The sequence below is a fragment of the Carassius auratus genome, chromosome 41, assembly GCF_003368295.1.
Source record: "Carassius auratus strain Wakin chromosome 41, ASM336829v1, whole genome shotgun sequence".
Taxonomy (NCBI): domain Eukaryota; kingdom Metazoa; phylum Chordata; class Actinopteri; order Cypriniformes; family Cyprinidae; genus Carassius; species Carassius auratus.
This window is the reverse complement of record NC_039283.1, coordinates 1,273,214-1,289,637: the sequence shown is the minus strand read 5'-3', so window position 1 is coordinate 1,289,637 and position 16,424 is coordinate 1,273,214. Positions and strand designations below refer to the sequence as shown.

The following is a 16,424-nucleotide window of genomic DNA, read 5'->3' as shown; positions in this document are numbered from 1 at the left end:
CATACTGGCATTGTTTTTGCATCCGACTGTTTTCTTTCCCTTGTCCTTATCTTTCCTTTGTGTTTTTAGATTATTATTATGATTATTTCATTTAGACTGTGTTGTGTTTGCCTCTGCTATGATCTCTCTGATCGACTGTGTTTGTTTTTGTGCTCTTTGAGACATTGTATCAGATTTACCACAGTATCCCCTCGCTCACACTCAGGGCTCTCCTCTCTGCCCGCCCACCCACCACTGATTGGCTGAGATGCAGGTCCGTCCACCCTCTAATTTAGCCTCTCCCACAATTTGCCTTATGATTTCAGGACTGTCAGTTTTCTGAATAATTCTGATTGAAGCATGCTGGTTAGATTAAATGTGATTTATATTATACAATTAGACTTAGAATAGCTTTAGATTCAGTTTTCTGGTTCTTTTCTGGATCTATAAATTAGTGTGTGTGTGTGTGTGTGTGTGTTTGAGACTGCAAAAGAATGCTTGTATGTGGATTTCATTGTCTGGACTCTTGGATCTTGTATTTTTTTTATTTTCTTTTGTGCTTAAGTAATAATGGAAAATATTTGTGCAATTCCAAAATCTCAACATGTTTGCTTGAGTATTTTCTAGCCGCATTCCGTTCATAAACCGATTAACTCAAGGCTGGCTGCTGTGGTTTGGTGCTGATAGATGGGAAGGGTGAATTAGGTTTAGAGGGAGTTTTTTTTTTTCCTCCCTCCCTCAACCTTGTTCTTAAACACAGCAGTTTTCATTAGCCTAATTAATAAGTGCTGCTGTTAATTATGCCTAGTGCGGGAGTAGCACTTTGGATAGTCTCTTAATTTTAGCATTTTCTTCAGTTTTAGAATATCAAAGTGCATTTGGACATATTGTTGTGGCTCTCATCAATAATTTTTGCATTGCTTTACTACCTGTGGAAAAAATTAATAAAAAAAATGTAAAATATGAACTGTTTAAAAAATGGGGGGTACAATAAATGAAAAAAAATTGCTTTTATATTTGGTATATGATCGTATCAGCTCAGACTTTGAAGTCCCTCCACCTCCACGAGGACTAGCATGTATTTAAAAAAATGCTGATTGCTTTTAAATATCACTGCCTTCAGTGAGGTTTTATTGGTCACATTGGCCTTTTTCTTGCAATTAGATTTCTTATATTATGTGGGGTTTAATCTACATGTCTGCCAGTAGCAGAATCAAAGTCCTATCTGTTTTGGCAGCCAAGCCAAGCTGATGGCTTAAATTTTTTAGTTTTGTTTGTTTGTTTGTTTGTTTGAAGGTGTTATTTTGTGTACAACAGTATTACATACACTAACGTTCAAAATATTGAAGGCAGCAATTTTTTTCTTTCAAAGATTTTATCCATCATATAATTTCTACAATAATATTAAGATGCACAACTGTTTTCAACTGTCAAAAAAAAAAAAAAAAAAAATCTTTCATGTGCACCAAATGAGCTCATTAAAATTATTTCTGAATTATTTCTGAACTGTAGTAATGGCTACTGAAAATTCAGCTTTGCATCACAGGAATAAATTATATTTAAAAATATATTAAAATAGAAGAAAGTAACTTTAAATTATTTCATATATTAAAATACTTTAAAGTAACGTTTTAAATGTTTATACTGTAATTTTATCAAATAAATGTATTCTTGATGAGCATAAGTGGTTCTCTTAAAAAAAAAAAGAATGTTAACCACAAACTTTCTTTGTGTTAAACAATGTACAATGTTAAACAATGCAGCTTCTCTTATTATTATTATTATTATTATTATTATTATTATTATTATTATTTTCTCAAAAAGGAATGCATATTTTGCATATTTTTTACATTTCATGAGCTACAGTAAAATATTAAAATGCATTTGAGATCCTCTGTAGAAGCATAAATATGACTGTATGCTGCAGTTTGTTAAAACAAAACAAGCCACTCATGAAGGTTGTATGTGTATGTTTTTCAGCCAGCTTTCTCGAGTTCCCATGTCTCTCTCCAGGGCCCAAAGAAAGATTCAGAGTAGGACGGATAAGCTGCTTACAGCCTAAATCAAGCAAATTCCATATGGCATACTAATGCAAAAGAAGATTTTGATGTCATTAATATGACAGAATCAAAATCTTGTCATGTAGCATTTTACATAGACTGACAGTGGAAATAAATGATGGTAATCTATACACACATGGACCTCATATAAAGTATCTTCTTTTTTTTCGATAGCTCTTTGTCCCACATGTTCAATCAGGCCTGTTTAGAAATAAAACTAACATGACGGCATCTTTTCCATCATACCCGCAGTCTTCCAAAAGCCTTGACAGAGATCTGCCCTGAGTGAGAGCTGGAAGGGGATTCTGTGCCCACTAGTTCTGTGTATCTGCGTGTATATAGGTGTATGTTTCTGTGTGTGTGCGAGAGTGTGGTTATATGCGTACATGTGTATTTCAGTGTGTTGATTTGACTTTGCAGTCAGATGACAGTGCCACTGTACAATATGACGCTCAAATGTGCCAAGTGCGGAGTTATCTCGTCGGCTGACGTTTCCACCACAGCCACCAGTAACGCCATGTTAGTCCCGCTAATTATTTACCAACTCTATGATGCTCTGCCTTCGGTTCTGTTTTCCTTTCTGCATATTTCTTACTTCACCTTTCTTTTTCCTTTTCTGGTTTTCTCCCCTATTCATATTCCTCACCCTGCTATTGCTCCTTAGCTGTTAAGTCAAAAGTGATCAGCAGAGGCAGAGCTTTTATGTTGTTGCAATGCTGAATAATGCAGATTGCTATAGGAGCTCATCCTGAAGCCCTGCTCTGTATGTTTGTGTGAGTGGGCAAGCATGTTTGACCAGATAGTTCCTTGCTAAAGATTACCATGGTAACTGTAATTTCTGTCAAAGCAGCATAGTTATAGTTATAATAAATTACTTTTAGGCAATTGGCAGATGTTTTCATCCAAACAGCTTTCAGTGTGTTCAGCATGTGTGTTCTCTGGGATTCAAACCCATGGCTATAGTGTTGCTAGCATTATGCTCTTCTAGTTATTGGATAAGTGATAGATCAATATATCATCTAGGCATCATCTATCAGCAGTAAATCAGCCAGTGTTTGTCCATGTGCTTGAGAGATGCATTGGCTCTTTTGGTTATTTTTAGCACATTTTGAGTAATATTCAGTGTAGTTAATGGTAAGTAAAACAAATGGGTTTATGTAATTGAAATAAAGCTTTTAAAGGGGTCCTATGATGTGGCTAAAAAGAACATTATTTTGTTGGTGTAATGAAATGTGTTCATGCGGTTTAAGATTCAAAAAACACATTATTTTCCACATACTGTACATTATTGTTTCTCCTCTGTGCCCCGAAATTCTGAAACCCATCAGTTTTTACAAAGCTCATCGGTCTGAAAAGTGAGGTGTGCTGTGATTGGCCAGCTATCCAGTGCGTTGTGATTGGCAGATTACCTTAAAGGGGGGGTGAAATGCTCGTTTTCACTCAATATCCTGTTAATCTTGAGTACCTATAGAGTAGTACTGCACCCTTCATAACTCCAAAAAGTCTTTATTTTTATTATATTTATAAGAGAAAGATAGTCTGTACCGATTTTTCCCGGAATAACACGAGCGCCTAGAGGCGTGACGTGTGGGCGGAGCTAAAGAATCACGAGCGCCAGTAGGCTTTTGAGTTGAGAGCATGTGGAAGCTGTGACACAGATCCAGAGACTGAAATTTATCAAGAGCAGCATCAGCAAATGCGTCTCTATGTGGTATGTACTGAAACTGTATATTTGCTTAGCGGTTTTGAAAAATGACTACAATAAAGTACAATACAATAAAGTAGTCCACTACATAAAGTTCCACTTTATGTCGTCTTTTTTTTTTTTTTTTTTTAGCTGTACATGTGGAAAGTGCAGTTTGATGACAACATCACATGTTGTTTACTTGATGTGCTCACGCGCCGATAGCTAAGTTAACAACACAGAGATATTTGAAGCAGTTTTACTCACCGCATGCGGTTCCAACACACGATTGTGACCCTTTTTCGTTGGGACTGCATTATCCTTAAGAAATAAATGATGTTCAAATCCGTCGTCAAATTGGGCCTTGTAAACAAGCATCTTCGAAATGCAGGGAACAAACAAAAACACTTGCACAACTCCGTTGATGCTCTGTAAAAATAAACCCCATCCACTGGTCCCTTAATGCTGTTTCTCTTTTGGTAATCTGTGCAGGGTTGTCTTGCCCTGGCAACCAAAAACACACTTCTTTTGTGACGTTTCGCGACGCTTTCCCTCTGATCAGTGAATCGCTCTGATCAGTGAAATGTTTGTGCTCCGCCTCGCTATACGGGAGTGCGCGCTCTTCCGGCAGAAGTGCCTCAGGACCCATATAAGGAAATTCCGCTCCATTTAACGTCACACAGAGCCATACTCGAAAAAAACTTTCCGAAACTTGTGACAAACCGGAAGAGGTTTTTTTGGAACAAAAATACTCATTCAAACGTACAACTTAATTTGTGAAACTTTGTCCATGTTTAGCATGGGAATCCTACTCTTTAACAGTGTAAAAAACTCAGTATGCATGCAATAGCATTTCACCCCCCCTTTAAGCGTGTGACAAAAATGTTATGCACCTCACCATACTGTGATGCCATCTCCCTGTATGACGAGACAAAACCACTGATTTCTAGTCGTGTCCTCTTTTGGAAGGCCAAACAAAGTAGTTTCGCTTTCACAATGAAACACAGTGTCATACACAGCAGGCTGAGTGAGCTGAGTCCGGCTTGAGAATGGCAAGGCCGGCGGATTTGAGTAGGAGCTTGCGGCAACCACATGACTACTCAGGGCTGGACTCCGCTTCATCCACGGTGAAAGCCGATCCAGCGATCAAAAGTGCAAAGTTGATGTATTTCGTCAACAGCCAGTACGGATCAGCTCTAAGCACAATGAAGCAAATATCATCCTCTTTTGGAAGGCCATACAAAGAAGTTTCGCTTTCGCAAATGAAACACAACATGGCGGTGCGGCAACAACAATAGGCTACTACAGCGATAATCAAAGTCACGCCTTCTTTCTTTGCGTAAACATTTGGGCGGCATAATGCAAATCTTTCCACATCTTGTAACACTACAAAGAGAAAAGAAAACTTGAAATCGCATCATATGACCCCTTTAAAAATGTATTTAAATATTACGTGAAAAAATTTTAAATGTTGAATTGGCAACTAACTGAAGTAAGTTGAAGTGCTAAAATTACCAAAACTGAAATAAAATAAATTACAGCTAAATCGAAGTATTTAAAAAGAAAATAATGACAAAAGCAAATAATTTTTTTTAATAAAAATTTAAAATGAAAACTTGTATGACTAAATATTATAATAGTATACTTAAAAAATAGTATAATATTTAGATAAAACCTATCTTTCAGCACATTTATATACATATCAGTCGGTATAATTCAAATGAATAGCTCATCATATACTACGTATATATACTGTATATCAAACATTTGATTTTTTTTTTAAATATTGGACAATCAGTGTACTAAAAAAAAAAAAAAAAAAACATGGAAAAACAGTTTTCTGCATCTCTCTCTGCATTTTTTTTATAGTATTTTTATTCATTTATTTGGTGATGACGGTGGCCATATAGTATGTGGTATTTTGGTGGAAACTATGGTTGCCATGAGACATTATTGTAAGGGCTTATAATAGCAGCCATGTCAAGATTGGCTTATCTGACTCTGAAACTGCAGTGAGCCATGTTTATCAGGTTTCTATCACTAGCCTGTTTACTCTACAGTGTGAGATAAAGTAGACCAGCCATAAATTAATGTACGCAAATATGTGTAGGATGTGTTTTTGTGTGTAGCAGCATCTAAGAAGCAATAAGAGAGGTTACAATATTTATTCATATTTATTTATTTATTTTGCTGGTGAATTGCAGCAATTTGAAAACATACCTAAGCAGACGAGTTGGGTTAAAGGTATATGTGTTGGTATACATATATAGATGTCTGAGGTTGACTAGATTTGCGGTTAGCAGTGCTTTTGTACAGAATGTCAGGTGAAAACTTTATAGGGCAGAGTACTTTATAAAGACAATTATGTACATGTCTTTATTGTGTCTGTTAATGAAAGGTCTATTGTAAATCCCTGATGTATATTAGATACATGAATTGTGATTATTTCCCACAACAATGTAGCCAGAAGCCACTGCAATCTCTCTTTTTTGTTTATATGACTATCCCTGGTGTGTGTGTGTATGTGTGATTGGCAGAGTGTGTGTTTGTTGGTGCATTAAAAATATACGAATGCAGTAGACTAAAGCAGATCAAGAATTAAGTATTTAAAAATGGAATAAAATCATAAAAATAGTGAGATGTAGGACTTGCTGAGCATGCTGGCCCTTTCTCCAAATCCACGATCAGGGGAGAGTTCTTCTCTAAAGACGACTGAATTGTCTACATTCCTTCATCTTTCTTCCTCTCAACGTCTTCCTCTTTTTCGTAGTCCATTGCTCATTTTTTATTGCTTCTTTTGGTTTATTTTTACCTGTTCCACCTGTTCACATTTGTTTTGAACTGTGATTGAACCTACATGTTTTCAGTACCATTATATTGATTTTATTTAGAGTATAATCAACAAAAAGGGCAACTCTAGCTCATATTGAACACAATATTGATCTGTGTATATTCATTAATGTTTTTTGGTGCAATACCACATTCATTTCTGTAAAACACTCCTCAGACATCCAAGAAATCAATAATATGCGTGATAAATATTAATTAGTTCTATAAGAAATTTCTAAATATCAACCAAAGTCACTTTATACTTTAGTTTTGCCCTCTTTGTCAGCTTGTATGGCAATGTTGATATGAACTGTCACTCAGTGTAATTCTGCTTTGGTCCTGTAGGGCGTCGCTGTGGAGCTCCTGCGTTGTACTGCCACTGCTGGCTCTCACTTGGATGTCGGCAGTCCTGGCCATTACTGACCGCCGTTCAGCCTTGTTTCAGATCCTTTTTGCCGTCTTTGACTCCCTCGAGGGCTTCGTTATCGTGATGGTGCATTGCATCCTACGCAGAGAGGTGAGGGAACCTGTCTGATGTCTGGTTTTTAATTGGCAGACTATCTACTTTTAGATTCATATGACTTACTTAGACATGGTTATTTGCAATCAATTAGGTACAAGAGGCAGTAAAGTGTCGTGTTGTTGACCGTCAAGAAGATGGAAACGGTGACTCCGGTGGATCTTTCCAGAATGGCCATGCTCAGCTGATGGTAAATTGCAACTAAATATCTGTATTTCTGTTTCACATTAAGCAAAAATATTTAATATGTGGTATAAAACTTTCATTTTAATTGTTTTCTCCAGACCGACTTTGAAAAGGATGTGGACATCGCTTGCCGGTCAGGTGAGTCACTCACAACATATGCTCCGGTCACTTAAAGTTGTTGTAAAAGAGGTTAAGACAAGATAAGTGCCATTTTACAGGCCACGTAATGCATTTTTATCAAGGAGATTAAGAATAGGATCTGATAACCAGCAAGAAGCAAAATTCTGATAAATAGACTTGTCTGTTCCCTTTGCCGTGCCTCAGATCTGCCGGCCTGTCCTAATTAAGTCCCTCATGACATTTCATTATCAGATAGCAGCTTTCTTCTCTGATATCTATCGGAAATGGGATTTTGATTATTTATCAAGACGACATATCAAGCTAGCGTCTGGAAATATAGACTTGTGATGTGATATTTTTTGCTTTTTTTGAAGTGTGAAAGACTAAACATTAAGCCTTCAATCAGCCTTCCTTCTGTTAGTTGTTCTAAAGAAATTTTAGCTTGACTTGCTAAAGCTAAATAAAGTTTATTTTTCGTTGTATTATTGTGAAAAACAAAAGCGACCCTCAAAGTTCAAACTGTTTTGCAACTTTACTTGCTCCTGTTTTCCACTGACCTTTTGTAAAATAGCCGATTATTACCTAATAGTTCCCATAATGTAAAATTACAGTAGCTTGCTGGTGCTCAAAATGAAAATAACGAGACACCTTTATGATCCCATTTTTGACCATTCTTTTTTTCTGCAACATATCAAACCAATCATTAGGACTTGTCTTTTTCATGTTAAAATATTTTATCTATTTTATTACAAATTTCACTGTCTACCCTTTCAAATTTCTAGCTCATATAATTTCAGGTGATATACTGGTGTCATCATTAGGGCCCTAAAAATTCAGAGATATGGGAAACTTGGGCGGACTTGCAGAATCCATGGATAAAAATAGAATTTACTGTATAGTGTGGAATGCCACTGAATTTGGAAAACTTTGGATTACTTAATCAAAAGTAGGGCTAAAACATTTATAAAATTCAAATTGCCATATAGACAAACATCGGTAATTATTAAACAGGAATCTGAAATATAGAATCTGTTTCTGAGAACCATATTTTTCATGTGAAATGCAGAATTTCAAAAAAGAATTAAATAATATAATATAATATAATATATATATATATATATATATATATATATATATATATATATATATATATATATATATATATATATATTTATTTATTTTTTTTTTTTTTTTTTTTTTTAATTATTATTATTATTTTTTTTTTTTTAAGGCCCTATGTAATCAATGCATTTACTTTGTTACATTATTTTCCATTTTAGACCATATATCGTGTTATGCTTATGATTCAGCAAAGTTTTATTTATATCACGTCATAATTTTGAACTGATAAAATAGTTGAAAAATTTAACACTGCTTTATCAAATCAGTATGTATTTTCTCTGCTGTGATCTCTTTTTACTTACTAAGGCTTTTTCGCTCTGATTCGCAGGCACCCTAAAGCGTTCCTCCAAACAAGGTGACGAGAAGGTAGCTTCACAGCAGATCACAGTACAGAAAGGCTCCAACTTCAACACCCTTCCGGCCAGCATGGCAAAGGTCCACCTGCAAAACGTTGCTGACTACGCCAGCCACACTCTCACCATGCGTCGCGACAAAGGCGGCATTGCCGGGGTCAGTACAGAGCTACCCGGAGCCAAATCAATTTACATCTGTGATGGCGAACTCTTCAAACAACTGGATGGAACCCCAGGAGACGGCATCGGTCCAGAAGGAGGAGGAGGAGGAGAAGGAGGGTCGGGCCAGGGTTACGTGCTCTTGCCCAACAACAACAACACCCTTAGGCCCACAAAGGGCAACAAGGAGGACCAAGCTGCAAAGTACAACATCAGCATCGAACAGCTACCCCAGACCAGGCTCATCCACCTTGCCAACCCTGCTGGCACCAATCCTGTGCCAGGCTTCGGGTTGAAGAGCCTGCCCACCGACCGAGTCAGCGTTTCCTGCTCAGAGAGGGACTCCCCGGTGCAGACAGTGCAGAACATCTCCGGCGAGACCCAGATGACAAACACATGTGAGCAAGGGGACTCTGGGAACTCCGGCCTGATGTCTAAGAGTGAGACCATCTCAACACTCTCGATGAGCTCTTTGGAGGTAAGAAACAATGATAACCGTGAGATAAAACAATGCAACCCTCTATGCTGCAAGTAAACCACTCTTTTATGTGACAAAATTTTGTGCTAGGCAACTAAACGATGTCTTAAAATATAAATAATGTTTTATTTTTCTCTAACCATTAATTCAAATTTAATTTAATTTTTTCACTTACCAAGGATTTAGTTAGAGAACCAAAAACGATGACTATAAAGATACTAATTATATAACTATACGTTTCTAACATATCATTAGAAACTAATGATAACTATATCAGTGTCCAAAGCAACACACGATAACATTGTAACAGTGTCCAGCAGTTTTGCTGTTTGCTGCTTTAAATGCTCGAGCTCTTTAAAAGCAGGATCGATTCTTATCATTATGATAATTATCGATTATATTTAGAATGATTTTAAAAACAATATATTGTCTGTTATCATTATACTTATCATCTTTGATGTGATGGACCTTAAGAATAAGTTTAGCACAGTTATATTTTTACTTGCGTCCATGAACATTCTGAGCGTTTGAGAGTTTTTCCTCTTGCCATCTTTATAGTGCACTGTTTTTATTTATATCATATAAATGGATGCGCAGCACATTCTGACGGACCATGAACTCCAGTGCGTACAGTAGGTGTTCGACCCTTGGTCGTTTTGCTGAGAGATGCACTTTTATTGTTAGAAGCATTAAATGACCAAAAATGATTTACACAGCCTAAATTAATCATAACCCCAGTGATCTAAATTAGCTTTCTAAATTATTATTTATTAACATTTATTGGCTAACAGCGCAATTGTGTGTGCGTCTTACAACTCTTTTACAACAACTGACTTACAACAACTTTTTTTCTTAGCCATGATTATTTCTAATAACTGATGGACACTTTGGTTTCTGGTCCAAAAAAAGTGCTGTAAACCAATATGCTACAAGTCTGTGAATTCACATGAATGTTTGTCATATCTGCCACAAGTGAAAAAGTATGTTTGTGGAGAGGGTCTGAGTAGAGGACTGTCATTACGTGGCTCAGAATTACATTTCAACTGACATCAGCCAATGCACATGCACTCGCTTTCAATAAAAACTGCATCGGAACACTTAAAGGAATGAAAAATCTGCCGTTTCAGAAAGGAAGAAGTTAAAGAAGGCTACATGAATTATGCCTCTTTGCATTTTCAATTATCCCTCTTAGAAAAGAAAGTCTCTGCAAAGGTCAGATTTTGCTCATGCTTTTAAAGGGAGCAGATGACAAGTGTGGATTCCTCCTCACCTCAGGCCAAACATGCTCCCAGAATGCATTGCAGGCACACAGCTGCATCCATGCACAGCGCAGGCAGAATGTCAAACTGCCTTCAGACGCTCTCCTGCAGGCTAAAGAAAGGCCATTCGGTCACAAGCTGTTTACAAGCGAGCTCATGCCAGGAGCTCGGCAGAAACATTAGTTAATTATTAAGGATTTATTAGAATTTATTAAATTTTTATTAATTTATTATCTTGACATTGTTACTAATCACAACTACAACAATAACATTGTTAACCCCCCCCCCCCACACACACACACACACACGAGACAAGATGACTCTGAAAGGACAAACAATATCATCCTTTTCTTATTTGCCCTTTTAGAGACGAAAATCACGCTATGCAGAGCTGGATTTTGAGGTCAGTGTAATGTAAATCTTTCCACAAATGACAGCGGTCTTGTGTGGTGCAGTTGCATCCATCTCTGCAGAGGTTTAAATGCAGGTTTTGTCTTGCAGAAGATTATGCATACACGGAAGCGCCACCAGGACATGTTCCAAGACTTAAACAGGAAACTGCAGCATGCAGAGAAGGACAGGGATTCACCCCCAGTGGATGGGAAGACTGGGAAGAGATGGAGCGTGTCATCAGGAGGCAGCGATAAAACCAATCTTAGTGTACGGATTTACATTAATCATTCACTCCCCCTCCTTTTCTATTTGCCATTAAAATATTAAGTATTAAGTACCAAAATCAAAAGAAAACATACAGTACCAGTCAAAAGTGTGGATTATAATTATATATATATATATATATATATATATATATATATATATATATATATATATATATATATATATATATATATATATATATATATATATATTATGTTTTAAAGAATAAGATCTATAATCACCAAATTTGCATTTATTTGATAAGTACAGTTAAAACAACAATATTACACAATTTAAAATGAGCTATTTCTATTTAAATACATTTTGAGAATACAGTTGATTACTGTGATGGCAAAGCGGAATTTTCAGCCGGCATTACTCCAGTGTTCAGTGTCTCATGATCCTTCAGAAATCATTATAATAATACATTAAAACGTTTAAAATTATTCCCGGACTTTTTACCAGTAGTGTCAATAATGCTTTACTTTGAGAAAATGGAGCATGCAGGTTTTGTGAAATTACTTTTCTGACAATTAAAACATGTATATTAATATATTATAATAAAACAAAATATAACAATAAATGAAAGTGTACTATTATTAATAATAATAATAGTAACAATAATAATAATAATAATAACTCTTTTTAATGCAGGACAAACAACATTTAATTAAATTCAGTTCAGTTTGTCCCATAATAATCTATTAATCTACAGTATATTAGATTTTTTTTAAATTGAATCAGTTTTATATCTTGGCATTGTTACTAATTGCAAGACACAACTTAATTTTTGTTTTAGTTTTTTGTATTTTCAAAATCAAAATATGACTTTATACTGACACTAGTGACATGAAAGTAATTATTTGTTTATTGCTTTTATAATAGTTGCTGTAATAGTAACAAAAATAGCTTCAGTGATAGTAATGTCTGGCCTCATGTGCAGTGCTCTGACATGTAACTCAGTGACCCAAGTTCAAATTCCAGCTCGTGGTCTTTTCCCGATCCCGATCGATTCTCTCCCACCGCTCTTTCCTGTCCTCTCTCCAGCTGCTCCAGGATGCGTCCTTGCCAGGATTTTTATATTGCCTAAAATATCCAGATTTTGGCTGTTTGTGCTGTGCAGATCGATCATTGTATGACATTCATAAGAGCTATAGAGAGCAGAGCAGACGGCTCCTTATGCATTAAAATCACTCTCTTGGTACTTTGGTGTCATACAATGATTGGTGCGCAGCGACGCTTAAAGCTGAATGAACGAACAAACACCTAACATGTATTTGCATTGCTTGAATCGTTCTCTGTAGATCTCAACTTCTCACACGCCATGATTGGTTGATTATGTAACATACCTGCATGTTATTGGTCAAACTACTTTGGATGTTTTAGGCAATATAGAAATCCTGGCAAGGACGCGTCCAGGGAAATAGGCTCAAGTGGTCACCCTAGCATAAAGGCACAAATGCCAAAAAAAAGGAGACTCTTGGGCATCTTCAGCAGGATTCTTAATTGAGAACTTTCTGTGTGTTGCTGCAGTCATCAGAAGTCTGACTAAGGCTAAGTGATACATTGCATTTTATAGGCATTCAGTTGGCAGTCCTTAAAGGTGTTTACTTTAGAAGGGAACACTTAAAGTCGACCTGAAATGGAAGTAGCGATTGTTTTTTTTTCTCTACTGTGACATCTATCCGAGAGAAACGGCGTCTGAAATGAGAGGGCGGGACTTGATTTTGTCCTTTGGGAATTAATTTGATCATTTGAATTTAGTCTGAATGCCAGTTTGCAGTTAGTTGTGGGGGGATTTCTCTCCAATGGATTCACCACCAACACTAAAATATTACATTTATTGAGGAAGACGATGACGAGGACAATCATTGGCACAAAACATAACAGCGAAAATATAACAGCAAAGAGAGAGATACTGACTGAATGACTGAGCGTGTCCTCCATCAGGTTAAAATCATATTTAAAAAAAACAAATAGTTTGCAATGTCCTTAGAGTAATGTTGTGGTAATATTCTAATATCTGTTCAATTTTTAAGGGTAGTGTAGTCCTCCATGGCATGTGTCAGATTTAGCACTGGTCAGTGCATTGATTTCTATAAAGCCTCCGTTTTTTCCCCTGTTGTTTATCCCAGCGTTTACACCCTCACGTCACTAGCTCCGCCCTTGCGCCATAGTTCATGACCGGAAGAAAAGATGAGTAATTTAGAGGGGAAGGGCAGGTTAACGTTTTTGATTAAAGATTAGGAGGGCACATAAATAAAAAATATAAAAAAAGAATGAAGTGCACGGATAAGTTATTTATAATAAACACTACAGTAATAATTTAAACAAAACATCCAAAAACAATACAAGAAATCAACCCCTGACTGTGAGCTTCAGCAAACGTATTCCCCAAAGATAACAGTGCCCAAATGGTTTAAGCAGTGCCTGGCCTCAAGAACTATATACATGTAAACATTCACATGTAGTTAACTCCCAGGAGGAAGATCAGAGACTGGCAGAAGAAACTATTTTGAATTTAATCAGTAAACAGATGCTTTCATGTTCACTTTGAATGCCCAATACAATGCCGATCACCTTAGTTTGTCATGATTTATTTTATGTCATGATATTCGGTTGTTAAGTGATGACGTAAGAAGCGCTGTTTCCGGGTCCAAGCCTCAACTCGCTTCACTTGAGAATACGACCTCAGCAGCCGTTTATGAGCACTGTTTATTCATATTAATCATTTAAGCTAAACGCTTTCAAACTTACGGTATACACTACAGTCTCCGTGCTCACAGCGTCCCAAACACAAATCATTTTTATATATTTTTTTTATATTTATATTTTCATTGTCTGGCTATCTGGGACTTCGGTAAGGTTAAGATTATAACTTTTTGCTAATATTCTATCATATTGTGAGTTTATATTAGCACCTTTTGTTGTTTTCTCATGGTAACTGATAGAGCGTTTGGACACGGAAGCGCTGCTACGTGACGTCAGACTTAACAAGCGAATAGGATCAGCAGATCTTATTGTTATTACTGTCATTATCATTATTATAAAAAATAAAAAAATATATCTATATATATATATATATATATATATATATATATATATATATAAATAATAATGATGGTCCTAACAATAATATTCATTTTCTTTATTCAAAATATTGTTCTATTTTATATGATGCTTCTTAACATTTTACAGAAATGTCACCCTAAATCATTCTTCTTGTTAATGCAGGACAAGCAGCAGACCCCCAGTAAACGGGCATGGGAGGGCATCAGGAAGACCCACTCGCCACCATCATGGGTGCGTAAGGAGCTGGAGCCTCTCCAGGCCTCTCCTCTTGAGATGCAAGCGGTGGAGTGGGAGAAGGCCAGCGCCACCATCCCTCTGGTGGGCCAAGAGATCATGGACCTGCAGACGGAGGTCTGAGAGACCCCCAGAGCATTCAGAGAAGCAGAACAAACTCTACTCGCAGGGAAAAGGGACAAAGAAAGGGAATGAGATTGGAGTGAGAGTGCGGACAAACTAAATGAAAGAAAAAGAGTGCAAGCAACATGGCTGAGCAATTTTATTTTATTTTTTTAATCCTGGAATGGCCTTTTCCTTAATGTCAAAGCGAATCATAACACTTTCGAAAATCCAGGACTGAGCCTGTTGCTATGGCAATGAGCTGGCACTACCAAGATGGGCTGAACTGGGCAAGTTGAGTGCTGACCTGGGATGTTGCCATGGGAACATTGGGAGTGGCTGACTGAAGGGAAGGACTGGAATTCAGACTAAGGGCAGTTGAGCCTTAGTGAGTGGCCTTCAATATCTTACACCTCTGGATACACACACACACACACACACATATTTGTGATCATGTCCCATGTATGGAAGAGTGAGAAGTAGCACTACAACAGAAAGCTTTCAAACTGCCTGGTAGGAATCAGGTGAGCTACACGTCATTCAAAATCAAATTCTTGAATATTATTAGTCTTATTTTCATTGTTATTGATCAGTGTGACACATGCATACTCTTGGGACACTAGAGGCGATGTGATTGCCCAAAGCCATTTGACTGTTAATCTGTCTCAAACGCCCTTCTGAGCCAGTACAGCCCACAGCTTAGCCACTGTGCTGTCGTCATGCACCGCACCGGCATGAGGATCCTTCAAAAGTCAGTCAACAATGTGAGATTCAGCGTGGAAGGGGGTCGGCTGCGACATGTTTTCGTTCGCTTGATGTTTCCATCAGAATCACTGGAGCTGAGAGACCTGAAACAAACTGCTGAGTTTTAGAATATGTGCAGAATCATGTTTGCAAGAGAAAACGGACATGAATATATATATATATATATATATATATATATATATATATATATATATATATATATATATATATATATATATATATATATTATAGTCTTATATATGAAACAGCAGAGGGGTGTTATTCTCTGGTTAGGTTGTGGTCGCATACAGAGAAAGCACAAGACACACTCCTCAGAGTCCTGTTGTACAGCATTGTAATTATTTCCAGAAGTGTTCTACAAAATTAATTTTAGCCTATAAATATCTTTCTTACTGTGCTTGGGGAATATTGTTGTCCTTATTATAGATATCATTGCCATTCTGAGATCCCCCCTCCAAATCTCATTGGGTTACTGGACTATATCAGTGTTCTGTAACATCATGTAACAGTGTATTTTGGTATCACTGACTGTCACTGCAGATGATGCGTACTTCCCTGAGTTCTCCACCATCAACCCCTACTCCTCCTCCTTCCTCCTCCACATCCTCTCCCTGCTTTACCACTCTCCCTTTTTTAAGTTCACTGGGGTTTCTTTGTTATTGTACAGTTTTCAGAGCACAAAATGAATGTGTCATATTTCTAATAAAAAGTATATATATATATATATATATATATATATATATATATATATATATATATATATATTAAAGGGTAAGATGTCATATTTATGGCACTGTGAAATGGACGGATGAATGGATGGCTAAAAATAAACAAATTTTATGAAA

The 16,424-nt window shown here is 36.7% G+C and overlaps 1 protein-coding gene across 8 annotated transcripts in view; it reads left to right on the top strand.

Moving 5' to 3' along the window:
* LOC113059770 (adhesion G protein-coupled receptor B1-like) overlaps positions 1-15,735 on the top strand; it is an 84,575-nt gene extending 68,840 nt beyond the window's left edge. For 4 of the 8 annotated variants that reach the window (XM_026228347.1, XM_026228342.1, XM_026228341.1 and 1 more), the window contains 8 exons: positions 2,460-2,558; positions 6,898-7,069; positions 7,167-7,262; positions 7,357-7,396; positions 8,829-9,490; positions 11,117-11,152; positions 11,251-11,409; positions 14,641-15,735. In XM_026228347.1, the coding sequence (XP_026084132.1) occupies positions 2,460-2,558; positions 6,898-7,069; positions 7,167-7,262; positions 7,357-7,396; positions 8,829-9,490; positions 11,117-11,152; positions 11,251-11,409; positions 14,641-14,835 (1,459 nt within the window). In that variant the 3' untranslated portion in view covers positions 14,836-15,735. The remainder of the gene's footprint in view (positions 1-2,459; positions 2,559-6,897; positions 7,070-7,166; positions 7,263-7,356; positions 7,397-8,828; positions 9,491-11,116; positions 11,153-11,250; positions 11,410-14,640) is intronic. The other 4 variants (XM_026228349.1, XM_026228346.1, XM_026228345.1 and 1 more) reach the window with 3 other exon arrangements.
* Positions 15,736-16,424: the final 689 nt, after the last annotated feature.